Source organism: Tympanuchus pallidicinctus, unplaced genomic scaffold (assembly GCF_026119805.1).
Source record: "Tympanuchus pallidicinctus isolate F22 unplaced genomic scaffold, pur_lepc_1.0 scaffold2, whole genome shotgun sequence".
Taxonomy (NCBI): Eukaryota; Metazoa; Chordata; class Aves; order Galliformes; family Phasianidae; genus Tympanuchus; species Tympanuchus pallidicinctus.
The window spans coordinates 36,014,135-36,042,041 of record NW_026294721.1 but is presented as its reverse complement, the minus strand read 5'-3'; the positions used below and the strand labels follow the sequence as shown (position 1 = coordinate 36,042,041).

The window sequence follows — 27,907 nt, the reverse complement described above, 5'->3', positions numbered from 1 at the left end:
AGGCGAGCCCTGCCAGCCCTGAGGGCCCCAGTCTGTCTCTGGGATGCAGAAACGGCCATTTGCCCTCGGAGCAGCCGGGTTGAACCGTGCTGGCGTTCCGGGCAGGCCCACGAGATGGCGCTCGTGTGTGAAGGATGGGGCTCCTCGGGCCGCGGCCGGGGACAGGAGGGGACATCGGCCTCGCTTTTAGCCCATTTTTTGTTCTTATTGAGCAAGCCTGGCTTCCCGAGCGCTTGCTGCTAACTGGCAACGCTCAGCAGGAAAGGTGGGGGAAATGGGAATGTGTTCTTGCGGCTAGAAGTGCTTGAAACTTCCCTTGGTGTGTTCGTTGTCCTGTCACTCGCTTGTCTGGCGAAGCTGTTCCAGCTCTCGCTCTCTCCAATCTTTCTATCCCCTAGCATGCTTCCCATGTGTAATTACAACTCTTCCACCCCTTAGCTATTAAACCCAAATAAAATCACGGCACTGGAAAATTTGCTTAATGGTTTAGAGGAAAATATGTGCAATGGGGGTGTGAGGAGGAAAAGCATTCAACCTGACACGTAGTTACCCAGTGTAAAGCTGATCGAACTTCCCAGTGAGGCAAAGAAAGCAGCATTAGCTGTGTCTTACGCTCTGTGCACTTCCCCTCACAGATTTCATGTCTCAAATGCTTTAAAAAAATCCATTTATAGAAGTGCATTAGTTACTCGTGTAACCAAACAAATACACTAATTCATCACAGGGCAGCATAAACACTCCACCCTGTAGGACGTTGTGCTTCTCTTCAACATGGGTGGTAAGAGCAGCAGAGAGGTTTGGGTTCCGCTTCTCGTGGATGCCTTCTTTGTTCCACCTTCTTTGGGGAAGGCAGAATGAATGATCATCACTAATTCCACTTTCTAATGAGTTAAGTAATCATGGCCCACCTTTGTAAAGCAGCATGGGCATCCTGACTGTGCTGAGAATCTTACTGGGCAATGTAAACCTGAGATTGGTTTGCTATCAGATTCATTTTAATCTTCATCAACCAACTAACAAGTGTAGTCACACCGAACGGCCACTGGCTTCAAACAATGCAAAGATGGCCTACTGCCCCATAGTGTGTGTTTGTGAGAAGGGAAAAACCTACAGTTAGGTGGGCTTTTATTCTAAGCCATGTAGGATGAGATTCTTTTCTATCATGCTTTTAGGAGAAGCATTCTGTAGCTTACTATACTACTCTGCCTTTATCAGATCTCTTTTCCATAGAAGTGGATGTGAGATCACAAAGTGTTGGTGCCAGCTGCAGGGTGCTACTGGGTACACTTAGATAAGAGCTAATATATCTGGATTTATGCTTCTAATGCTGTCTGACTAGTTGTGCCAGATGTTCTAGCTTAATTTGATCTCTTTCTGCATTGTTAAAGCCCACAGTGTGGGCTTTGAAAATGGATCAAATCAGAACCTGTGCCTCCCCAGTTCGTTTCCTCATTGGTCTATGTCAGTAATTATGGGGAATCAAACCCTAGCTCAGATGTGTTTCCGTTTCTCCCAGCTATGGTGTATTTCTGCTTCCCATGATTGGGCTTATGACCAACAGTTCCTTTTTAATCTCTTCCTTTTTCCTGTCTATTAAATAAATTACATGTTCACATTTCCTAGGAATAACAAGTGTTTGCCAGTTATATACACACAGTGAGATGGGCCATCGTGTTCACAGAGGTAGCCATATCTAAAACACAGCAATATTATATGCTACAGCTATACACAGATATTAAGGATTCTGAACATCTTCATATCAAACTCTCAGCTGGGGATCCTGGATCTTCTGGGAAAGGGGTAAAGGAAGAAATATAATCATCATACGTGCAGTTGGGGTATTTTTGTGGAGTCTGCAATTTTGTTTTCTTCTTATCACTGGTTATCCAAAAGGGAAATCTCAAGTCTTGAAATGGGAGAGGAGGATATCAAAGGCCGCTCATCCCCTTGAGGTAAGAAGGAGAGGAAGAGGAGGAGGAGGCTGATGCCATGGACTTTTCAGTGGCCTGGAGGGAACTGCGTAGGGCATCTCCAAGCTGCCCTTTGTGAAAGTGAATCCTTCTCAGTGAGGCGTCACCACATTAAACCCAAATCAGTTTGTCAAATCTGTTCTGATTTGCCGCCAAGCAAGTTGAAATCTTTCGTGTTTTACAGATGAATGCTTTAGGAGTCACCAAATTGGCCGTCAGAATCACAATTACTGTTTACAGTTTTGCACTAAGGTTTTATAGTGAGCAGAATGTCCTGTTTCTCGATAAGAGCTGCTTGCAAAAACTGTATGTGCAGCTGAATCTTGCTGCTCAGACAAGAATTTGTGGCTCTGCGGTGTGAGTGTGTAATACTGTGATTGAAAACAGCAACCTGAACAAACACTGCAGTAACGTGTCAAAAACATTTTTCTTTTTTTAAGACAGGAATATAATGAGAATTTAGATCTGGGATGTGTCTGTGGGAACACCTAGCCACATAAGAATTAAAGAGTGCATGTTCTAGATCAAAGCAGCCTGTAGTTTGTATTACTTCTAATTATTGTACCATTCTCTTTTATTAAATTCATTTGTTTTAATTAGCAGAATAGATAATTTGCATCAGAGTTTAAGAGGTCTATTGGACACTTGAGATTAAATCAATGATTTGTTAACAATTTTATCTGGGAAGTAGATTAGATTATTTAAATTATGTGAAATAGCACCAATTTTCTTTTCTCAGCGGAATAAAATTATGATTAAGAAATAATGCTTGGAGCATGAGAGCTCTGCTCATCATTATTTTGAACATGCAGATGTGGGACTTTACAGTAAAATTATCCATCTTTAATTTGTTTTTCTAATATTATATAAAATTTGACAAAATCAAACAAGTGGTGTTTAATGGCAAATGATTTCCAGCAACAGTATGGGAAACTCTGGTGTTTGCTTCTTGACTCAATACAACTGAATTTTAGATTTTTGATTTGGATTTGTGGTCTTGGAGCAAAAAGTCTTATTAATCAGTTCATAAAACAGTAGGATTAAAAAGAATGTACCGGAGGTGTAAAACAGTCGACACGAAGAGATTTTAAAATTAGCTTAATAAATAAATCATAATTGGATAAAATAGGTGAGTAATGAGTTCAGAGCGGCCCAAATGTGCAATTTCTCAAGCTCAGTGGCAGCATGGCAGCTCGCACCACAGCTGGGCAAAGCCTGGAGGGTGCGTGGCAGGGGGCTGCAATGTTGCATTAGCTGCACTTTGCCATCGAGGTGTCTCAGTTGGTCCCTCTCACAGCAGTGCTTTTAAGCGATGCGGAAGAAGCTGAGCTAACTCGCAAGATGCATGCCAACTGCTGCGTTTGCTTTTGATTTTTCTTCCTCTTGAGATGGGGTAAAGGAAATGTCCTTCATTGCAGCAAGAAGCCAGGAAGGGAGGCAGGTCCCTGCGGCTCTGACTCTCTGTGGGTGTGTGTGGGACACCCACTGGCAAGTGCTGTCCCCCAGAGCCCTGCTGCCCTGCCCATCCACGACCCTGCAGGGCTGGGAGCTGAAGCCATTGCAGCCTTATCACTGATCAATATGTCCAGCATAACGTTGCGCTTTCTGAGGTTAATAGATAACAATACCCTTTCCCTACCAGCAAACATTAATCAATTACTGAGGGCAGATCTTCAGATCTGCACCACAATGAGAGTCACATAATCGGGTGAAAAAAAAGATAGATACACACAATTAAACGCGCACATGCAGGCACACAGTGTCATCTGTCCTCTATTCTGAATGCGCAGCAGTGCTGGGTGCTAAAATTTGCAATGAATTATTTATACGATGAATTAGCCCTCTTCTCTGCTTCTAGAATATCCAATTGCAGGTTTCCATTTTGGTTCCAGAAAGATTTATTATTCAGATTTATTCATGGGACAGATTATTAAACATTTCCTCCCCTTTTCCCTCTGTAATGCATAACATACATCTTGTTTCTGGTAGCACCTCTCTGCTCAGGCAGGGGCTCCCAGCATGGAGAAACAGCACACAACACAGAGAATTTGCTGCCTTTCTTGTGAACCAATTACAGATGTTCCAAATTTGGGATATTGGTTTGCTCACTTAAGTCGAAACAGTTTCAGTCCCTAAGTAAATGAACCACGGCTGCATGAAAGATCACAGCTAGATATGAGTGAGTGATTTGGCTCTCATCACTATTTTGACATTCGGTTTTGTGCTCATTCTTTTTTCCTGGTAAAACTCCATTCTTCGGAATTCTTTGATAGATGGAAAAGAGAAGCCAATGGCTGAAGTCATCTGCTCAGAAGTTTCCTGTTCTCCTTCCCCTGGAGTGTCTCAGTTTTGCTGCCTTGGCACAAGAAGCTGCCCTTTACCACCTTCCCTCTTGCTATGGGCGCTGTGAGCTGCTCAGCCTGCTGGTGGCTGCTCGCACAGAAGCCCGAGCTCGGGGCTCTGCACTAAGTGTAAGTCTCCCCTGTGCTTTGACAGTGCCCATGACAGCCAAGTGGATTCAAGTGGAAATCGCCAGCTTTCTTTCAAATACCCCTGGCTGCCTTAGTACCTCCCAGACTGCTCCCCTGGCTCAGCGTGGTTCTCAGCCATGCCCTAAATCCCAGCAGGGACCTACACTTCTGACAGAGATTAATCTGTAGCATCCAAGCACGAGTGACCCACACACAGAAGCGTTGCTGCTTGCATGGCTCGGTAAATAACATTAAGGGGATGTGGTTCTGCTTGTACTGAAATCACATGCAGCAGTATCCTGTAAGAACAATAGCACTAAAGCTGTCCTCAGGTTAGAAATAATCTGTGTGCCTGTGTGCAAAGTGCACGCTCTCACGAGCTCTTGGCTGGGCAGCAATATTTTACCTCTAATGACCTCACGCCAGAGCCAGCCATTTTTGCTGGCTTTCCAGAGCAATATTTTGCCACGAGGTGACCCTAAATGTAAACACATCCCCTAAACCAAGTGCAGAACTCCCCACTGGCTCCTACATGTTACGAAGGCTTGGGAAAAGGCTAATTTCCCTTGTTTTTCTTCACTAATTTGGACTTATTTCGTTAGTTTCTCGCATTTGATATCGAGTGCCTGCGTCTTCTGCAGGAGAGGAGAAACGTGCCGTGAGCAGAGCTTTTGTTTGTACTTCTTCCCGAAGTGTTGCAGTTGGAGGCAAGCATTCCTCTTGGAAGGAAGAAGCAGGGATGCTGCATGCGAGCACCAGGTATTTGTAAGTTCTCCCCTGATACGATTCTAAACTTCCACATCTTTCCTCTCTGCCCCATGCTCCTACCCTCGAACCTGTTTGAAAATGAGGAATACTGTTGCACAATGTGTAGAAATAGGGGCATGAGAACAGAACAATGTCTGAACTTGGCTGCCGTGGGGTTCTTTCTCTTGATTCTGGGCTTCTTTGGGTAAGCTTATATTTCGAGCAGTCTGTCTGGCAGTGTTTGCCGTGTTGTGGCGAGAAACTGCCGCTCCGTACTGGAAGAAGCAGCGCCGATGGCCCTCAGCAGCTCCGGGCAGCTGCGTGTCCGCAGACGGGAGCTCTTCTGGGCTCTTTGCCTTCGCAAAGCGAAGCTGATTGCTGCCTACAGCCGAGGGCAATTTGTGTCCCTTCCCCAGGGTATTGCTGTCAGTTTTGCTCAGCAGTTTTGCTGGGGAAAAGGAGGTTTTATTTTATTTTTGCCCTCGAGGTCTCCGGAAGATAGGATGTGGCGTGCAGGGAGGGAACGGGTACTTCCAGGAGAATTGCCGAGCGGCTGCTGTCGGTGATCACTTGTTTAATGCTTGTGGAGCGCTTGACATCTTTATGAGTTATGTGCCAAAACCAGAAACAGAAAGAGGCTGGCTCCCCGATGACAAATACTTTCTACCTTTTCGTCGCAGGTAAGGGTAGAAACATCTGTCACTGCCCAAACCCGAGAGCCGCTTCCGAGAGAAACGTGGCGAGGAAGAAGGTGAGGGACAGCATACATTACGCTGTCCGCAGAGCTGCAGGAGCCGCGATAAGCCCCATCCATTGCCCTCTCCCCGCCGGGACGCCGCTGCCCCGTGGCCGCCGGGGAACAGCCCGGACCCATCCCGCTGCATACAGCCATTCCCGCGCCCCCCCTCTCCCCCGGGGGCCGGGGCTCCCGGTACCGCCCCTCGGCCCGGAGCGGCGCGGCGGGGCGGGGCGGCCGCGGGGCTCCCCTGCCGCCCGCCCCGGCGGCAGCAGCGAGACACGCCGGGCGCCGCCGGTCCGCGCCCTCCGCGCCCCAAACTTTGCCCTCCGCTCCCCCCTCTTACCGCCGGCTCTGGCACCCCCTTTTAAGTGTTAGGGGTTTTTTTTTTGGTTTTTTTTTTTTTTTTTTTTCCTCGCAGGAGGGGTGGGAGGGGAAGGGGCTATAAAGCGCGGAGGGACGGGCAGGACGCAGTCCCCGCTGCAGCCCGTCCCTGCCAGAGAGGGGGTTCGCCAAACACCTCCCCCCCTCTCGAAAAAGCCGGGCCCCGAGGGAGCTCCGTGACGGGACGCAGCAAGGTAAGGCACCGGCACCGGCCACCGGGAGGGAAGGAGGGAGCACCGATCGCCGGCCCCGCCGCCGGCCCCGCCGCCCTCGGCTCCTCCGGGCTCTGCCGCCCTCCCCGCCCGCTGCCAGCCCGGTGCCGCTGCAGCCCCGCCGGGCGGAGCGCATCGGGAGCGCGGCGTTGGAGCGAAAAAGGGAGTTGGGAGGGAACAAAAAAAAGTGACGACCGAAAAAAGTGAGCGCTGGGATGTAAGCTCGAGGATTTGCGTGGATTGCGTTTTTATTTCGGCAGCGCCCAGACAATAGCTACAAAGCGTCGTTTAATCACTTGCAGATACCATTTTGATGCTTCAAACCCCTAAAGCCCGGCACGGCTCCGTGCTCTCTCCGTGTCCCGCTCCCGCCGCCTCCGAGGGGCTCCCGAGCGTCCGCTGCCTCCCCACGAGGGCTTCGTTGTAACACTGCAGGGTATCGCTGCTGTGCGGCGGCCGGGGGAGGGAGCAGTCCCAGCCCGCGTCCCGCTGGCAGGCAGAGCGGGTGGTACTGGGCGAGCAGCCGGGCAGCGCGCTGCCGTTCTGCACTGGGCTGCACTGTAGCACCGCTCAGGACTTCGTGGCGCGGTTTGTGTTAGGAGGAGCCGGCGGAATTATGCGTATGTAAAAGAAGCGTGAGGTGTGGGGTTGAAGTTTTCCCTACCCCAAGTGATTTGTGTGCTCGCAGGGCCCGGCTGGCTGGGGCATAGCCCGGTTCCCACGAGGATAGTGCAGGAGTGTGGGACGTGGGCGGCCCGCACCGCGCTGCGAGGAAGCGGGGAGACAGCTCAGAGGGTCCGGTTTGCCTGCTAGGAACTCGCTGCTCCCAGCTTTCAGAAAAATGGCATTTTGCAGCACTCCTCATCAGGAGTCGAGTCCTGTGCTGCTGCCACGCAGCAATCAGAGCTGTGGGAGAGGGCTGCCTCCTGCACCACCAAACTCTGGAGCACGTAGTGGTGTGGTCAGGATTCAAAACTTCTTCCTGTTGAAGAAGGAGAGAGCTTTTAAAAGCAGATTTTATGTACTATTTTCAACATTACCAATCAGAAGTGCTGTTTTGCATGTCCCGCACATACTGTGCGGGTGTATTTGGGATCCCACAGTTGCAATTCCTCCCCCATTATCAGCTCCTCGCAGGCTGGATCTCGCCTCTCACAGATGAGAAGCCCCTCTGAATTTAAGAGACCTTTGTAATGCTGCCGATAAAACCTTTCCCACTGCAGCCCAGCCAAACCCTCCCGCTCCCAACATCCCTGTGGCACCTGGCAGCCAGCAGCCTGTGACAAGCACTGGGTGCCACTGGCTCCTGTCACCCCACAGTGCCTCCCCCGCGGAGGTGCCATCGGTCCTGTCATGCAAGGAATGCAGGTCTGGGTGGCAGCAGGCGTGATGTGCCGGGCAGTCCTACGCCACGTGGAATCCCAAGCAATTACTTGCCTGAGCGACCCCGCTGAAATTAATAGGGCCTCTTTTTTTAATTGGAGCCGGCTTTGCGCTGGGATCACCCTGCAGGACTGTTGTGTTGCGGATTGCTCCTTTGGAAGCACAGAGGAGAAGCATTTCACGTTCCTCAGTGTTTATAAATACAATATGGTGCGAGCTGTCAAGCAAGCTGCTCCGAATCACGCAACGCCTGCGCCCTGCCGGGCTCCACGGCCTGTGCAAGGCCTCGCTCTGTGTCTGACAATCAGTGCTGCCCTGCAGCCCTGCTCAGTTCAGCCCGGCCCATTGGCCACAGTTGGTGGGACTCATGCTCTCAGCAGAAAGCTCATCCCAGTCTTGGGGGGGTCTTGGGCCTGGAACGAGGAGATCAGGGCCTCTGGAGTGTGAAGGCTCTGTGGGGCACGGGGGCTGCCTGTCTCCATGGTGTGCCAGGGTTGCCAGTAGGCAGGATGAGATGTTTATTAAACTCAGCCCCTGCTTTGTCTTCTGCGATTTATGTTCCGAAAGGCTCGTAATAAACAGTTTATTAAAGAGAAACCCTGATTTATTTCTGCAAGTGGTTACACCTTGAGGTGGTATCAAACAGTTTTGCAGGAGACCGGCTTGTATGCTTCCTCTGGCAGTTTCAAAGATTGCTAGGAAAATAACCCAGAGCCTACGTGGGTTTGGACAAAGCCAGCCACAATCAGATGTCAGGGTGCATGGGGCTGTCCTGCGGTGGGGCAGTGCGTTCTGTTGCAGAACATCTGTGCACAGGCACAGGTTATGGTATGGCTTTCAGGGATAGCACGTCGTGTTTGGTCTCGTCTCTGTCTTGAAGTCACTAAACTTTATGTGAATAATAAAACCGTAAGCCCATTACTTCACTATTTTCAGGGGGCTATTTTATGGCCTTCTTCGGTATCTTGCCTCTTTCTAGAGCTGGTTTTATTTTGTGTGCTGAGTATTTGTCTTTTCACTCTCCAACTTTTTCTATTTTCATTTCTGCGGGAGGCAATTTGCTCATTCATGCCGACAGACACCCTCTGGGTGCCAGCTCTCTGTGCAACCCCGCTGCATATTTTCTGCATTGTAGGTCTAATGAGGGCTGCACACCTCTCATTCAGCCCACTCAGACATTCAGCCCATGTCATTAGTGTGGGGCACTATGGAGCTGCTGCCATTCGGCCACTAATAACGTGACAGCAGAGCTTGGCTCTCTTTTTTCTGCTTGCTTATAAGCTGTAGAGATGAAGGGAATGGGGCTCAACAGGAGCACACAGAGAGCCCTAAGCGTGATGTTTCCAGCCAGTACAGTGCTGTGAGGCACTGCACTTTGCTGTCTATTGGGGCATGGTTCTGTGGAATGAAGGGGAAGGAGAAAACCGAGTTATGTCCAAGCGATGCAAATTTTTGGGGTATGACTCGAGTTGTGCTGGAGCTCTGTCATGGAGAAGTGAGCATCCTCCTGGAGAAAAGGCAAAAGCCCCACAGAAACTATCCCCAAACTTTGTTTTGCATTGTGACTGAGAATACATTGCTTCCATGGCAGAAATCCTTGTTAGGTCCAGCAGCGATCGTGTCTGTCCAAGAAAACTGCTCCACGGAGTTAATGCTGCTGAGAGAAGCTGGAGGGTCAGGAGAGGTTGCGGCTGAAAATTTCAGTGAGGTGTCATCAGGAGAGGAAGCATTTGCCTTTCAATCGAGAAAAGGGTCAGGAAAATAAATCTGAACTCCGAGAGAGCGTGTCTGAAGGCAGAGGTAAATTAAGAAGAACCGGGATGGTAAATATTAAAAACAAGTTTTCTCCTTCAGAATTCATTTTCTGATGTGCAGCATACAGAGACAGCTGCTATGCTGACGAGAGCTGAACGTGAGCACTGAGCTGTGACAGGGGCTGCCAGAAAATCCGCACGGATGGCTTTCGGCAGGGCATGGCAGTCTGTGCAAGATGGCTAATGTTGTGACTCCAGCCTAAAATGTGTTGGTTTTACTGGGCTGGTCTGGGAACTGTGCTTATCCTGTGAGTGCTGTGCAAGCAGGCAGCAGGCAAAGTGCTCTGAATGCCCAGGTCTGCCAGTCCAGAAAGTGTCTGTGCTGTTGGGCTGTTAGAGGGATGCACTCATGGGATGCTCAAGGGCATGTGGGGCTGGCTGTTCTTGGGACGTGGAGCTGTATGGCTGCTCTGCCTGTGGGCTAATTAAACCGTATCATGGGAGAGACGTTTGCTGATTGTGTGACAGCTGAGATAAGGAGCCATGGTCCTTGCTGAGAGCACCTGGAAGGCGAGAAGCAATAATTTCTCCTTCCCATGTCATTCCCTACTCTGCAGGTCCGGATATGAGTGCCCCTCCATATGACCCCTGCGCGCCCACGAGGTGACACACCACGAGAGCTGCGCTTCCGCTGCAACTTACAGGGGGAGAGCATTGTGCACCTAATTAAGTGAAGTGCATTGGTACCTGGCTTTTTTTTTAAATTATTTTTATTTTTATTTAAGGAAAGGTAGTGTTAGAGGGGTTGTAACTTTATTAGGGTGAGAAGAATGATACTTTGCAGATTTCTCACTTCTACCCTTGTCAGTGCCAAAGCACTTCTGCCACAGAGCCTGGTGATGAGAATTGCGGGTTTGGATTACAGAGATTGGGCAGAGTGATGTCCTGGGTGCTGCCTTTTTTTTTAGGGTACGTGGGGAAGCAGCGTTCCTGCTGCTCCTTGTGCTGTTATAGCTGCAGTCAGTTCTCTGTGAGCTTTACCCCCTGAGTAATACTTCACTTGAATATGATTTGTAGGGCTAATAGGATCTCCTTCTTTGGGGAAGACCCTAGGGGCTCTCTCTGACTGATTTTTTCAGTAATGAAGAATAATCATTTAAAACTTACCATTTTGCAGGGAAGATTTAATGTCAGTCCATTAAAACTTTTTAAGACCATTAGAGCACAATTGTTGAAATAATACGTCCTGTGAAAAATAAGCAGTTTCTAAGACCGTTTCACACCATGTGAACAAAGCAGAGCTCGAGTTTAAAGTCCTCTAACTTACAGTTTGAACTGAGCAAGAATAAACATTTTAAAGCAAGATGCAAACACTCCTTGCAGGCACATGGAACAGGGCTGCAGGCTCAAGGTGGGAGCTGTGCTGCCTTAATTCATGGTGCACACTCCCATCCTCACTCACTTAAGAAAAAGCATTTGCAGGGCTATAAGAAAATGCCTACAGTTAGCACTTCAATTCCAGATGCATTCTGTTCCTTCTTTCTCCTATTCTTTCCCGCCAGGCGAGGAGGGACGCTGACCCCAACAGGGTCTGAGGGCCAGTGTCTGTTTGGACGTCTGCTCATCCGTGGCAGCCTGGCCTGCCACGTGCTCCCTGGGCGGTGGTGGGATGAAGGGCCAGCCTTTGGCCTGCCGGCTGCACAAACAGCCTCTGCTGAGCTGGGACGTGGGACTGAGGCCTGCCTATCAGTAAGCTGTTCCCAAAACCCTGCATCACAGCTCTGCAGCTGACCCAGGTGGGGCCGTGGTGGTAATGAAGCAGGGTGCAGGGATCTCTGGGAGCCAGAGCCCAAGACGATGGAGAGCCATCTATGTCCCATGGGTCCTTAGCCGTTGGAGGTGCTAAATGATGATTATGAGCTATGCTGTGGTGTATGTCTGCTCTTCTTCCTGAGGGGCCCTGCTTCCTCCTGAGCATCGGGTGCCTTTGCTGCTCACATTTGTCCCAGTAGTTGATGAGAGAATGGGGAAATCAGGGCTGGTGTCTTCCTGCTTCTCTCTGGGCATTAACCTCACCTGATGGACACTGCATGAAGGTTGGACATATAGGGGAAGCAAAGATCAGGTTTTTTCTGGAATTGTTTGATTAACAGAACAAAGTGACTGCAGGTAGTTGAGTTGGGTGACTCAGAGCTGTTGGCTTCCTTGACCAGCAATTTTCAGAAGTTCACTGAGCTACCTTCTATAGAAACCTGCCTTTTCATTTTCTTTCTTTCTTCCTTTTTTTTTTTTTTTAAAAAAAAAAAAAAAAAAAAAGCAAGATCCTAGTGAAATAAACATTAGCCCCTGAAAGAAGACAGCAGAGCTGATGAAGCTGTGCCCATGTAGCCATGTGTGAGGTCTGCCAGCTCCTATTTCGCGTCACTGTAGAAATACGTCAATACATCAATATCCATCCCCATAGCACTACATTTCATACTTTCCATTTTCAAACATTATACAAATGTTTACACATTAGCAGCAAGCTTTCTCCAGCTAGGGAAAATTGGACACAGGATGTGAGTGTTGATGTGCTATGTAGCAAGTCCTTGTGAGAGCACCTGAATGGTGCGGCATTCAGGATTTCTACTGTTCTCTTTGCTTGCCTTTAAAGCAGATGATATTAAAAAGGAATTCAATTTTGGCCAGTAAATCCCACTGGAAAACTTGGATTCTGATGTTATTTAAGGAGCTGGAAATTTTAGGGGTTCAGCATAATCTATGTCACTGCAACTATGGAGTTGGCTTTTGCCATGCCATCACTCTGAGGTGTCTGCCAGCACCACAGATGATCATTGTTGCCTGCTGGGCTCGAGCATCACAGCAGCTGTCCAGCTGTGCGCTCACAGCTGCACTGGGTGTTTGGGAAGCTGCTGCAGCTTTTTGTGCCGCCTCAGGTGTCTGTAGGGGCAGTTGTTAGCTGAGAACCCTAGTCAGTAAGAAGGAGTACATGGTGTACCTGAAAATGAGGTTTTCTGAGGAGATCTCACAAGAAGACTGTATTTGTGGAGGTCAGGAAGCTGGCATGAAAACTGGCTGTGGCTCATAACCGTGTGTATACATTTGCTGTTCTGGATGCTGAAGAAAGTGTGTTTCTAGTGAAAGGAACTGCAAAGCAATGAGTGATTTTCCCCTTTTGTTAATCATCTACCAAAAAGCAGAAAGAAAAGAGCACACAAATAATTCCAGTGTCCTCCCCTGACGCTCCAGTCATCCTTGTCCCATGTGGATTTTGGCAGGAGCTGCAGCTTGTAATGTCATTTGGGGCTATTATAGGGAAGCAGTGGGAAACATGGTACCAAACGGCAATGTGCTGGCGTTGGTTGTCATCTGTAATTGTGTGAGTGTGCTCCTCCCCGCTAATCCTCTTGCTGAAATCCATTACAGGGCGGCAGCAGCACCCACGCACAGAGCCCTGCTGCAGGCAGAGGGAATTGGCCCCGGGAAGTGGCTATTGTGTTGTGATTAAAGGGAAGGATTAGATTGGGATTTCCTCGAACAAGGAATTCAGTGCCCCACTTTTATTGCTTGTAATAAGGGGATAGTAATTGCTCTCCATTACAAAACACCTCAGGATCTTGTGATGGAAGATTTGTTGTAGAGCTAGGTGGTGTTTAGAGTCAGTTATCTTCAATGGGCTAGAGGCGTGCAAACTCAAGTTTCTCTGCCCCATTTGATTCTTCCTACTAGGGCTCAAAACCTGCTGAGATGATAGAAAAATTCCCTGAGTTTAGCTTTGAGTCTGGGGCCTAATATTGGTGCTTCGTATTGAAGACACTTGCTGTAGTGGTGTCATTCTATGAGAGTGACGTGTGGTCCCACTGGAAGACATTCAGCCACATGGGCACATTGGGAGGGCTGGGGAGGTTGAACAGGAGTGGTGCCAGTCACAAGGCCTGCTGATACTGGAACTATGAGGGGAAGAAAGAGTTGTGTTGGAGCAGCCAGCAGGCTTCAGCCACTGGACCAAAGGGAACAACTGGACGTTGTGCCAGAGGTCTCTAGGACTCGTATTTTGTTCTTTATGCTCACCCATGGATTATGTGGAGGGAAGTGGCTGTAAAGGAGAGAGGAGCTGTTTAGTGGGCAGTGGATGGCAGGAGGAGGGGAACTGCCAAGCCTCTCCCTAGACTGGGATCTCCTGGCCCTGCTGGGTTTTTGAAGCATCCCGCTTCCATGTGCTGCATGACAGAGATTTCAAGCTCGAATCTGTTTCCACTAAAAGTGGAAAAATAAATATGGCTCAGTTTGGAAACAGAATATTCCATGTAAAATTTGATTTTTGATACCATATCTCCCTAGTATGTTTGCTTTTCAACATGTCTAATTTGAGACAGCTCCACGTTTCACAGTATTCCCCCTTCGGAGTTAACCTCTCCCACAAGTTGCTATTCGTCACCACTGTTGTTCATTAAGAGTTGGTGGAAACGTACCCTTAGCTTCTTCGTACAGCCCTATTTCTGCAGAGCTGAACAGTTTCCCATGCTACTGCCATTTGCTTTACTGCCACAATATTTCAAGTGAAGGGGAACTGTGGTTTGAATTGGGATTGCAAGGGGTGATCAGCGAACCCCCAGGTTATCAACAGGTTGGGCCCTAACAGCTTCAGAGGCATCATCGCGCCATGTCTTTGCATGCTGAGAGATAAGGGCACAATGGAGCATGGATATTTCCTCTCAGGGTGGGCAATGGGCCCAGCCCCCTGCTAGGTGAGGTCTGCAGGCACAAGGCTGCAGCCAGCAATGGGCCCGCCAGATCGCAGCTTGTTCTTTCTAAAGAAAAACAAACAGACAAAAGAAAAAAAGCAACAAAACCAACAAATGAAAGGCATACCAAACGTTTTCCAGATCCTTCAGGGAATCCTGAGTATTAAATACAGTGCCTTCGCTGCTCCCCTCGGGTCTCCGTTTGAGAAAACAAACGGACCCACTTCCAGTAAATACTTAAAATTTCTAAGGCGTTGTTGTTTATCCTGTGCACATTAAATATGATTAATTATATTACAATTGAAATTGGTAGGTGGTTTTAAATTGCTTTGTGTCTGTGGTGATAACTCTACATGCCAAGGCACATACATTTGTGTTGTTTATCTCTGGAAATGAAGGCTATAATGGCAAAGCTCACAAACTTGCAGTGTTTCTATAATAAGTCAGAGAAGTCTGGCAGTGCACTTTCGTTTTCAAAGCTAGACCTGAATCAAGTCAATAAATCTGTATATAAATAAATAAATAAATAAATATTAAATAAATGTATTATGAGATACAGCGTGGGTTATGCAAACAACAACAAAAAAACAAAACCCAGAATTTAAAAATAGGGAATAAGGAGGAAAAAAAGTTAACCAACCGTATAAGAAAAAGAAATGCAACACAAAGGTACTGTGGCAGATGGTGCCTTGAAATGTTCCTCACTAAATTACAGTCGTGCATTTTCCACTCTTTCTAATTAAACATTAGGTTTCATTTATTCCAGATGTGTTTGCTTCAAATAAACTCAGATCTCTTGTTTTGTTTTGGTATTGCAAATTCTTCTTGGGTTCCTGTGATCTGCAGACAGTGGTAAAGGACGTGTAGTGGGGGCCATGATGATCTCTCTCTGTTCTGGCTTATGGTTGCATTCTCCCTAGATATTCACAGTTCTTTGTACAGATGGAGTTAGGTGTGCAAATGTCTTAGGGACCATGCAGAGAGTGAGTGAGTGGGATATGGGGAGGGCTGGGAAGCTGCTTGAACGTGATGTGCTCAGAAGGAAGGAGGAAATGGGAATTGCTGTGAAATCTCTGATACAATGTAATGATTTTCATCTATGTGCTCACAGCTCAAGTTTATAAAATGGCCAGACTGCAGCCTTGATTTATTTGTACTTTCAGAAAGAAAAACCACACCTATGGCAAGGCTGAAGCACTTGAGGTCATCACATCCCACTCCCAGCTCACTGCCTGTGCTTCTGCTCTCCTGATCCTTTCGCATAACCATGTGTGCCTGTGGCTGTCTCCTTGGGCTGCTGGCTGGGGCTGGGGAGGGGGCCAGCGGGAAGGATGGGCCATCAGAGGGCAGTTGTGCACTCTGGAGAAGGCGAGCGATGCTTATTATTTCACTTAGGACTGTTTGCTTTGGCTCACTCTTAAATTCAGTGATAAACAGCAAGCAAATCCCTCCAGTCAGCGGGAATATATCAATAGAATATTGACTCCGACTTGAAAAGAAAAGAAGGCGAACTTATGGAAAAGGGAACAAAAGGCATGTGGAAAGCGGCACAGTCTGGAGAATGAAAATCACAAAGCATACTTCACATCATTCGTGTGGTGTTGGAGGGCAGGGTGCTGGCCTCATCCTGTGCATGCGGTTAGAAAATAAAACAGGCTTGGGCTGCAAGGCACCGAGAAAGCAGAAACATTTGCGGGAGAGGGATGGGAGAGCACGTGTACATGTGCCCACAGGCACAGTGTGCAAATCTGGGGAGACGCCATGAGAGTGAGCTCAGGCAGGAGCTTGTCCAGGAGAAAACATGGAGTGACAAATTCTTTTTGCTTTTCTCCTGGTGTTTGGTATGAGCGAACTGTAGGGATTTTAACTTTAAAATTGTGCCAAATTAACCAATGCACTGAAAAAAAAAAAAGAAAGAAAATCTGTTTATTAACTCATGTGAAGAAACGCTGTGAGGCTAACAAGAGGTTTTTCCAAAACTGCTAGTGAATTTTTAGTGTCTCTTTGCTACTTAGATGTTCCACTTTTAAAAGTGTCATGCATAAAAATTGGGCCTGTTTTAGGCCTATAAGGTTGGATATGTGAAAATGAAGGCACTCAAAGCCCCATTTGCTTGTAAAGTAACAAAGCTTATAAAACATTTATCTTTTATTAACAGTTAACAGCTTTGCAAGCTATTTCACATATAAAATGGTCTGGTGCTGGCCTGAGTAGGGAGTATGGAACTAACCTTGAAGTCTTTTGTTATTTTTAAGCTGAAATGATTTTCCAATTAGATACAGAAATCACAGACAAATCCCTACCTTTCTACTACACCACAGTGGTTCATGGGGACACAAATGCTGTCTACCGAAGTTTTTAAAGTGGATTAGCTAGTGGAATTATTTAAGAACTGAAGCTTAGCCTGGATAGTCCTATAATCAAAAGTAGTTTATTTTGGTAACGGTTGCACTGCAGTGGAGTGGGCTACAAGAATATATGATACTGCAGTTTCAGGGGGTTCATGCAGAGGACGCTGTCTGTAGAAAGTGTCCGTGTTTCTTACCTAACCAAATAATCTGCTGTAGCTGTATGATTAAGTTAGAAAGAATTTCTTCACTGTTGGCCAACGATAATATGTGAAAAGTCAATAAACAGCACGGCATAGCACACAGAGCTCATCCTGCATCCTGAGAGAAGGGATTTCTGCTGACTTGGGTGGCTCGAGTCAGCCAGTATTTTGAGTTAGGATCTTTGCTCCCAAAGGCCAAATGTCATTAGCTGTGATGATAAGCATCAACACTTTGGTCTGAATTCAAGAAAATGTGTCTGCTGTTGTCAAAACCTAGGCAAGGATCTGGTTGGGATAAACTTTGACAAACCCTGGGAGAGCCAGCTCATAACTAAGATTGCAAGTTGCAGCTCCATATCCTAGATAAAGCCAGGTACACTGAAGTAAGCTCTCAAATAATAACAAAATAGCAATTTAAAACCTGCAAGTGATGGAGATGAAGCATTACATGCCCTGCAAATGGGGAATTGCTTCCACGGAACCTCCCTGCCCTGGAGACCTGCATTGCTGTTGTGAAGTTATCACTGAATAAATAACGGGGCTGCAGCTCTTTTTGAGTTTTCAGAAGGTAACTGCAGGAGGGAGAAGGAGGCAGACACTGACGCTTCCCTTGGGGATGTGCTTATATTTTTGTTAAGAGCTTAAAAGGGAAAAGTGATTTTATTATGGCTTAAACTACATCAAGCCACTTCTCAGTGAGCCCTGTATTTACTGTTTTTGTGTAAAAGCCTGGAGAAGGTTCATGGTGAGGGAAAGAAAAATCAACAGGAATTTGTCATGAAGCAGTAATCAGCTTATCCTGCAGTGTAAGGACCAGGGCATGCCCTCACATTCGAAGAAATAATAAGAAGAAAAGTACTATAAAACTGTTCCATCCAGCTTAGTGTTTTTATTGTGCTTTTCCCCAAAGCTGGTGGCTAACACGGCTTAGGTAATGGCCTAACACTCTTTTTCCTAATTTTAGGAATGTAATCATCTAGCGGTTTAAACTCACTGTACTCATACCAGAAATGGGCTGCATTTCCCCCCACCCTATACCAGAGCCATTATGTGTGAGATCATCTGCTGTACTGAGAGGAGATTTGCAGTCCATCCTGCTGTATATGTTAGTGTAGTCATTACTGACCTAGTTGTAGACATAATAATGAAAGGCTGAGATTATGAATTATTATGCCTAATTTGTAAGGGATTCACTGCTTTTGTGTTTTGCAATTCCCATCAGGCTTGAGGATTAAAGCCTGCTGAATTGCATGTTAATACCAATGTGCTTCAAATATATGTGGGCTTATATCACATATTTTCCTAATTCACTATTTTTATAAACAGCAATTTCACTGGAAATATTTACTTTTCAAAGACTTGTTGGAAGCCCAACCAAACTCTGCTGAGCAAAGTGAGCTTGCCGTACCCTCCATCTGCTCTGATCCCACATTCAGCAAGCTCTCCTATGGCAGAACACCAACCTGTAGCTCTACCAAAAGATGTGCAAGGCTTTTGCTCTTTGTTAAAAGGAGGGAGATACACCAATTTCAAACCACTGTGTGGGCTTGCTTTCAATTACAGCTTGAGATGAAAACATCTTATTTACGTATTTCATCCAAATGCTCTGATGGTGCAAGCTTGGTCCTAACAACACACATTCCCAGTGCTTGTGTAGTAATACTGTGAAGGTTCCTATAAAACATAAAGGGCATGCAACATCATTGTGTGTATGCATGAGCTTCAGTGGCAGAATAAGCCTTTCAAAATCATTTCTCTTAGTTGCCTTCTGCAACTAAGGGTTCGCAGAAGACTGTACTAAGCTCCTTGGCAGCCTTAAATCAATGTGTAGGATCTACATGAGTTGGCAACTTGCTGAGTTTGTGAACAAATAGGTCACTACTAGACCCCGTTCGTGCCTTGCTGCAGTCTCTTGAGCAGCTCCTGTTGAGTGCATGGCTCAGTCCTCGCCAATCTGGAATCCCTGTCATTCTTGCAGGATGCTCCTGCTCCACTGCCCGCTGATCTTGCTGCTGCTGCCACTCAGCTCCAGGATGCAGAAGCTGCCTACCAGAGATGAGGAGCTCTTCCAGATGCAGATCCGGGACAAAGCGTTTTTTCATGATTCATCAGTCATCCCAGATGGAGCCGAAATTAGCAGCTACCTCTTCCGAGACACACCTAAAAGGTATTGCTGCCCAGATTAAGTGAGAACTTCATTGGTCTGGGAAAGACCTTATTTGTTGTTTTGAATCAAAGCTGGATCTGAGTAAGAGAAATGCAAATGCCAGCACCCTGTCTGGTGACGTAAGTAACGATATGAGCTGCATCCCAGTCTGGCCTCCCAGCTGAAGGTCCATGTGCAGTTTGTGTGATTTCTGCTACAATGCCAGTGCCCCCGCAGAGCACAGAAGTTCCCCGAAGCAGGGTCACTACCATGTATGCAGGAAAAGGGAGGGGAAGGAAAAACTACAGGCTGACACCACCATACTTACTTCTCTTTTTTATTTCATAGTGTGCTTTAAAGAAGCAGCTCAAGCCAGTCTGGCCTGATCACCCACTTCCCAGCCTCAACCTTAGGGTTAGAAAATACTGAGGTTAGGTAGGAGAAGGAATTGAGTCAAAGAATTTAGCGAAAAGCAGCACTGCCACCATCCTACATGAGTACATGTATGTATGTGCTTCTAGGGCCTTCATCTGGACACACTGAAAAGCATGTCCTGCTTTGAAGAGCATAAACCTAAATCCCAGGAAAGGCCCTATTTCCCTCATTTGTACTTTCGTGACAATTTTGTTACCATTTATAATGTCTGTGGTTAGTGTAGCGGCAAAAGGTGAAACTGATGGAGGGGCGGCAGGTGGCCAAAACCTCCTGGGCTATGATGTCTTGGCAGCACTGTGCAGCTGGAGGTTTTAGCCCCTCATCTCCTTAGCTCATGCCAACTAGCCTTTCGGCATTTCCTCTTATTCCCTGTAAGTTACATTTTTGTCTCTGCTGCTCCATATGGTCAACCACAATAATGTAAATTCAGTCCCTGACAGTTGGTGCCAATAGAATTTATTGATGATGAAGGTCTGTTAACCTTCCTCTAGGTACTTTTTTGTGGTGGAAGAGGACAACACACCCCTAGCAGTAACAGTGACACCCTGTGATGCTCCCCTGGAGTGGAAACTGAGTGTGCAGGAGCTCCCAGAGGAAGCCAGTGGAGAAGGTTCAGGTAACAACTCATCCAAGGCTTTCCTTACCCCTCCAGCTTTCACTTTTCTCCTGGATTCAAAGTTCCTCAAGCCACTGTCAACACAGTGCTGAGTCTCTCAGCAGTCTCATTGCTATGACCTTTGGATCTTCAGCCTAGTCCTGCCTTTGTGCACAAATGTGGCAGTAGGTAGCAACATAAGAAGGAAAAGAGATGTAAAAAGTGAAAACAAAACCTAAAGTGAACAGGAGAGGCAAGATTTCCTTTCCAGTAGGGCTCAGTTGGCCCCTCTGTGAGCCCATCTATTGACAAGGAATTTATTTGGAGACAGCAATATAATTCCTTCTCAGGAGAGGAACAGTCTCTGATTCCCAGAGGTTCTTACACAAGTTCCAAATGTCATCTACGCTGGACTGGGGGATAGTCACATTTGGGCCTCACTGTATTTAGGCAGGCAGCTTTAGAGTGACTCAATAGGGCCAAATGTGAGGACCCAAGCTCGAAAACAGGGAGTAGAGTCAGTTTCTCTGGGAGCAGTATAGCATATCCAAACTAGGTGTTGGGCATAGTCTGGTGAAGGGTATAGCTGCCATCTGCCAGACTCTGGTAACACTGGTCAGGTGTGGTTCCTATTGCCTTTGTTAACCTGAGTGCCAAGCCCTGCTTTATTTGACAGAACTATTGGTAATACCTTCCTAAGAAGGTAAAACCTTTCTTTTTTCATCTCACATTTGCATTTTATGTAGAAATGCAGTTTTCTCATATTCTTGGATCGTGTATGTACAAATGTTTTTCTTTGCTTATAATTTAGGAGAACCTGAACCTCTCGAGCAACAGAAACAGCAGATTACTAATGAAGAAGGCACAGAGCTGTTCTCTTACAAAGGCAACGATGTTGAGTATTTTGTGTCCTCTAGTTCTCCTTCTGGTTTGTACCAATTAGATTTGCTGTCGACAGAGAAGGATACACATTTTAAAGTGTATGCAACTACTACTCCAGAATCTGACCAACCTTACCCTGAATTACCTTATGATCCAAGAATTGATGTTACTTCTCTGGGACGTACAACAATAACACTGGCATGGAAGCCAAGTCCCACGGCCTCATTGCTGAAACAGCCAATTCAGTATTGCATAGTCATCAATAAAGAGCACAATTTCAAAAGCCTCTGTGCTGTTGAAGCCAAGCTTAGTTCTGATGATGCCTTCATGATGGCTCCAAAACCAGGTCTGGATTTCAGTCCATTTGACTTCGCCCATTTTGGCTTCCCCTCGGACAACAATGCTGGCAAAGAACGTGGTTTCCTAAAATCACCATCAAAATTTGGGCGCCAAACATCCTCAAAGCCAAGAGTTGACCTGCATAAAGTTTGTATTGGGAACAAGAACATCTTCACAGTGTCTGACCTGAAGCCTGACACACAGTACTACTTTGACATGTTTGCAGTAAACACTAACACGAACCTGAGCACTGCATATGTTGGCACCTTTGCCAGAACGAAGGAGGAGGCCAAGCAGAAAACAGTTGAGCTGAAGGATGGCAAAGTTACAGATGTGTTCATCAAGAGGAAGGGAGCCAAATTTCTGCGGTTTGCTCCTGTTTCATCTCATCAGAAGGTCACCTTTTCTGTTCATTCGTGCCTAGATGCTGTTCAGATCCAAGTTAGAAGAGATGGCAAACTACTCTTGTCTCAAAATGTGGAAGGAGTACGGCAGTTCCAGCTGCGAGGGAAAGCAAAAGCTAAGTATCTGATTAGGCTGAAAGGGAACAAAAAAGGTGCTTCTATGCTGAAGATTCTGGCAACAACAAGGCCAAACAAGCAGTTATTTCCTTCTCTTCCTGAAGATACAAGAATCAAAGCTTTTGACAAACTCCGCACATGTTCTTCAGTCACAGTGGCATGGCTTGGCACACAGGAGAGAAACAAATTCTGCATCTACAAAAAGGAGGTGGATGACAACTACAATGAGGAACAGAAGAAAAGAGAACAGAACCAGTGCTTAGGTCCAGATACAAGGAAGAAATCAGAAAAGGTTCTCTGTAAATACTTTCACAGCCAGAATATACAGAAAGCAGTTACCACAGAAACAGTTCGGGGCCTGCAGTCTGGCAAGTCCTACTTGCTGGATGTGTATGTTATTGGGCATGGAGGGCACTCTGTCAAATACCAGAGCAAATTGGTGAAAACAAGGAAGTTCTGTTAGTGCACTTGTAAATAGAGATGTATGGAACTCCACTCTGAACATTATCCTACTTCCCGGTATACAGTTTGACTACTTGCACAGCTGAGAAGTTGTGGCCTGTATTTGTACTGTGTAGAAAAGATATCAACTTGTATATTTATGTTTACATAAATGATTGTTTGGAGAAACTGAGGCTGGTGCTCTCTGGCAGCATCTGATAGCTGTACTATCATGTGTCTGGTGAACCACATTCGATGCTCAGTAGATGTCTGAGGCAGCAGTAAACCTTGCAGGAACTGACACTCCTTTGCTTCCACATTGCATGAACTGCTTCTAAATTATTTTATACTTAAAAGGCTGAGATAAATCATTCATTCACCTCGTTACTCACACACAAAAACAAACAGGAGTACACCCTTTCTCTGAGTGTAGATGGTAGAGTTTCTGTAAATTATTTTATAGAGTCTTGTTTTAAATGTTTATGTTTCTATGATTGTAAACTATTAAAATCTTTCCCAATAAAAATACAGATCTAAACTAAATATTAACTGAGCTGCACATGAATCAGTTTCATTGCTAATGTAAATTCTTACCTAGCTGATTTTTGCATTTAAATACTGTATGTATTTCATGTACAAAATTGCCATAACATTATATTCCTGTACAGAAAATTAAAAATAATATTAGATTATATGTTGTTTCTTTTTTTTTTTTTTTTTTTTTTTTGGCATTTTAAGGGAGAAAACAGAGTTAGAGATAGAAGATGCAGGCTGCAACTTGAACTGAATTCAGTTAGCGCACACTTATTTTTTATGTTCTTCATCTTTTGGAGAAAGGTGTCCAAAGTTCAGGAGAATGACTCTCTCTCTAACTGATGTTACAGAGAGAGGTTAAAATATATAAGGGAGCCATTGGAAGAGGGGCATTTGTGACATGTTCTGCATCTGCTCTGATAAGAGCACTAAAGGAACAGGACAGCATGGAAACATTTTGTCCCAGATAAAAAAAAGGATTCTGCTTTGTCATGGTTGCAAGTACTTCTGATATATAGCGTTCCTTAGAAGTTCACAGTCTGAGTTAGAGCAAGCATACAATTCAAAAAAATAACTCTTCAGAGAGCTAGACGTTATTTTTGTTAGATTATCATTGAAAATATTTGCTTTCTGAATGCTGCTGATTTTGACCACGGCAATTGTAAATGGGGAGAATTTTTTCCATTGACAAGAATGGTAGTGCTAAGGAAGAAAAGAGTAATTTAAAAAGCACTTATTTCCATTGTGTAAATTTCTTTTAGATATTAAGTGTCTGGATCTCATCTTTTCTAAATTTTCTTATTTCTTTGTTTTTACACGTGTCACCTTCACTGACTCAGAAATTTGTATAGAGCTGCTTAATGGGAAACACACTTCTCAAAAGCAGCTAAAGCAACCCTGTTTCAAGTGGCTAAGAGCAGGATACACACTGCATCACTCTTGATACTGTAGTGTGCTTCAGGGCCTCAGGACAGGTAACCAAGACTTTTTTTCTCAGACTCATTTATACATCAGTGCAAACTGCAGGGTGCAGTACCAAGGCAGTGAATGTTGGGTCTCTTCCTTAGGTGTCCATCAGACTCCTGGTGTTTATAGTCCCCTTGGGAATCTGATAATACACTTAAAGAAACTGGGGAATGAGAAGGAAAATCAAAGAGAAAGAGGCCCAAACCTGCAGAAAGCAGGTTTCTCTTAGGCTTCTCACAGGGGAGACAAAAGCTCGATCCCTGTGTAAATGCTCTCCTGTTTCCTTTGGCTTCTTAGTGCTGAGCTCTTCAAGGTTTCCCTTGTGCTGCTCCCAGCAATTTCAATCTGCAGACTGAGAGGTAGCAGCAAGGTTTCGTGGCTGTACAAGCTCCTGCATCATTCCATACATAGTTTGTTGTTGCAATTCTTGAAGATGCAAATACTCTATTATGAAGTCTAACAAGAAAAAAGCTGTTGTGTTTGATTATATAGTAAACCTAATAATTGAAATTTAGATTTTCCTGGAGACGATCCCTCCTCCTCATTCAAAAACATCTGTGATCTCTTAAGCTGGATGACTTTGGTAACACAGGGTAAACCTGCTGGATTATGGTAACAGGGCACAGGTGAGAAGTCACTACAGGTAGGAATCCCTCAAGGACCAGTCTGATACCAGTGTTGACTCAGTGGTTGCAAAGGATATATATTTCCCACCTTTCACTACCCAAAAAGCCACTGAATCTTGCAGGTAAAGGTGCCACTTGTGCTTTAGCTATTATTTATTTATTTGTTTAGTTACTTATTTATGTCAGGGAATGGTACTCCTTCCACTGATATGTTACAGTATTCACTTCAAAATGTGCATTTTGCAGCCATGCCAGCTCTATTTGTTCTGTTTTTCCACGTTTCTCTGTTGGTTATTTATCCAGTTTGCTTGGCTTTTCTGCCTTTAGTCAATTCTGTTCACATTAGGTAACAAAATGAAAAAATTCCCCAAAATGCATTCATCTTCTATATCTGAATGCTGAATGAATTCAAAGAAAAATGTCACATCTAGCTTTTCTCCTACTGGAATTCTTTTCCCTTTCTAGCTTTATTTTTTCTGGATGAAACTGAGGTCATACTAGTATCACAGTTACTGATAATGCCATTATTATTCAGGTCTTAACAAAGTCAATTGGATCTGAGAGAGGCCTGAGGGATGCAGTTCTTTTAGAGGATGGAATGGAAGGGCACCAGAATGTATATGGAAAAAACAGCCACTACCCTTAAGCAGGAAGTGTCTAAAGTGGATTTTAAAGTTAAACAGGTACCTAAAAGGTAAGTTTTAGGCTGGGTGTTTGTGGGTTTTTTAAGCACAAGGTTTGAGAAGTGATAAAACTGAAACACGAGCTTGGAAGTAGAGGGTTAAGCGGAGTTTGGTGTGTATGTCTCACTGAGAACAAATGCTGGGCTGCGGTCTGCAGCTGAGGAACGTGCGGGAAGCAGTGCATGGTGGCCCACACTGATGGCAACTCCTCGTAAATGCATATCAGATTACTGTGACTTCAGAGTTATTTGAGAACTTAAGACACATTTAAGAACTAAAGACACATTTCAATAAAGCAAATTGCTTACACTTGATTGTGCTGAGTAGAACTCTTGAGGCTGAAGGCTGGTCTACACTATAAAAAGCCCTTACTATAGGTTAAAGGACCAGCACTGTCAAATATGGTGGCGCTATTGGTCTTTGACAGAGCCCTAGGCACAGTTATTTCCCACCTGCTATTGCATCCTGCATGTAGCAGCATTACAGACATCGGCTTCTCTGTTTTCCACAAGTGGTACTCATTTTTATCTTATCTTGTAAAAAAAAATACTGCTACTAATAAAATCAGCAACAGACTTTGTACTAGTGAGTGCAGCATTTAGTTCCAAATCCAGACTGTCACACAGTGATGCTAATCTGGTCAACAGTCCTGCTCAGTTTTAAAGCCACTTTCAACAAGCACTTCAGGTTACAGAGTTACTCCAGGGGAACTTCCTTTTACTTCTCAGATAACAGAATTCAAACCCCCCAGTTTAGATACAGGTGCGTATTTCATTGTCCTGCTTGTCCAGTTCCAGTAATGTTATGGTTGAAAAGTGTGATGTCTGCTTGCTGTGTTTTTGTCTGCTTTAGAAGTGCAAGCCTATTTCCCAGAGAAATAAACTCAATCTTGTCAGTGAATGAAATTAGTAAACAAATAAACTATGCTGCTGATGGGTTTTGGTCCGGAGGACTATTCTCAAAGCAGTTTGGTATATTCCCTGGTGCTTGCATTGACTTTATTAGTAGCTACTTGGTGCAGTTTGTGTCAGCTGGTTCCCTGTCTATAATGCAATGCTCTGTGTCTGCAGAGGGACCTGCTGTGGCTGGAAGTTAGCAGAGGGTTCTTCAAAGCATATCACATTTCAGGGCTCAGGCTTTAAAATATGGTGCTCTCTAGAGAGTACAAGGACAATGTGGATTGACAGCATTTGATAAATGTGTACAGTAAATTAAAGTTGTTTCTTTGTCCAAGAATTTATTTTAATATTTGGGAAAGGGAGGGTGTTTGGCTTCTTTTTTTTCCCTCCCAGTTGTAATCTGCATTCTTCTTAACCACAAACTAATTGCTTACAATGGAATAAGGCAAACCATTTAACTCTATTTTGATTCATTTCCCTTTTGCAATTTCACTGTATGAGCATTCTTGCAGGTCCAAGCTAAAAAGTACAGATAAAGTCTCAGCATATACAAAGAAAATATTTGGTAAGATTCTGGATGCCAGAGTGCACATAAAGTTCTTGCCCTGGTGCAGAAAGTTAGGAAGGAGTATTTAGAGATATTAACATTTTTCTTATGTCCTCTTTCATTTCACAATGTTTACTATTAATAAAAAGGCCTCCTAGCATTTCAGTGATTGTAGGAATGTAGGAATGTAGTGAATGAGGAATGTGAAAGTTTTTTCTTGCTTGTTATACACCTTTTATTTTTCTTACTCTTAACTTCTTGCCCCTTGTTTTCACTCAAACACTCCTGGTTAGAAAGCACAACAGAATAGGCTGTACAGTTTTGGCTAGCGAACCAACTGACCAATTTAACTTCCTCTTCTGGGAAACAAGTAATGATATTGCTAAAATACACAGGGCTATGGCATGTCAACACAGTCACTGATGAGGCTATGGAAGCCTGAGAAATACCCATAAGAACTCTTTTCTCTGCCAGCCTTCCCTCTTGCATAGTTGTTTTATAGCAGTATGGGTACAAAATGAAACTACACTGAAGAAGATGAATTTTTTTCCATCTGCTTTTACCTCACTGAATTTCACTGATTTGAGCATCTGCATCAAGTGCAAGCCCATAGGGATAAGTCAGTGTCTTCCTCAGGTGTGCAGCTCCATCTCAGCTCTGAGAGCATGCAGCTGAGCTCCATTACCAGCCCACTGCTGCAGCCAAGTGACCTTGCTTCCTTTAACAAGCCTCCTAATATGAGCTGTAAAGGGCACCACTCCTGCCTTGGAGGTAAGATAAGAGTGAGTTTGTACAAGTACTTCTCCTTGCTTGTGTCTGACACAAAATTTTTAATTTATGAAGGTTAAACTATGATGCTTGCTTAATACTAGTCAGGAGGAGAAGTCTTCCTCTGCTCTCTGAGGAAGCAATGAATAAGGCATTATTACAAGCATGCCTTGATGATGTAGTGGCAAAGATAAAAATACAGTTAATTACTGGCTTTCTGGGTACTAATGCGGTGTTGATGTATATGTTGATCTCATTACCTGTTTTGTCCATTTCTGCTATGCCTTTATTTTAAGACTGGTTTAATATGGCAGTTTGTGCTGTTTTTATGTGGTAGCATGGATTGACTGTAAGCTGCTTCAAGCTACAGGTATTCAGAGTCTTTAATGTTCTGGTCTTAATGGATGCTGTACACCTGTGTGCTAGTATTCATATTACTTGCTTAATTACAACACTAGCTACATACTTAGTGCTTGAAATATGATAGAAAAATCTGAAATTTTCTTAAATGTAAAATTTGCCTTAGCTTTTGCTGTATCATCAGGGAAAACATTTGCACCTGTATGTGATAG

The 27,907-nt window shown here is 45.1% G+C and overlaps 2 protein-coding genes across 5 annotated transcripts in view; both read left to right on the top strand.

The window, feature by feature from the left end:
- The first annotated feature begins 4,961 nt into the window (after nt 1-4,961).
- NDNF (neuron derived neurotrophic factor) lies at nt 4,962-23,004 on the top strand. 3 transcript variants are annotated; one of them, XM_052681619.1, is made up of 5 exons: nt 4,962-5,200; nt 5,869-5,939; nt 18,932-19,120; nt 20,026-20,150; nt 20,941-23,004. In XM_052681619.1, the coding sequence occupies exons 3-5, from the start codon at nt 18,933-18,935 to the stop codon at nt 22,332-22,334; spliced, it is 1,707 nt and encodes a 568-aa protein (XP_052537579.1). In that variant the 5' UTR covers nt 4,962-5,200; nt 5,869-5,939; nt 18,932; the 3' UTR covers nt 22,335-23,004. The 3 variants fall into 3 exon arrangements, with proteins under 3 accessions (XP_052537579.1, XP_052537577.1, XP_052537578.1); XM_052681617.1 differs by lacking the exon at nt 5,869-5,939; XM_052681618.1 differs by lacking the exons at nt 4,962-5,200; nt 5,869-5,939 and adding an exon at nt 6,188-6,502.
- A 1,587-nt stretch (nt 23,005-24,591) lies between these two features.
- PRDM5 (PR/SET domain 5) overlaps nt 24,592-27,907 on the top strand; it is a 105,325-nt gene continuing 102,009 nt past the window's right edge. The window contains exon 1 of one of the 2 annotated variants that reach the window (XM_052681614.1): nt 24,592-25,132. The gene's annotated coding sequence lies outside the window, so the exon portion shown is untranslated. The other variant, XM_052681615.1, reaches the window with a different exon arrangement.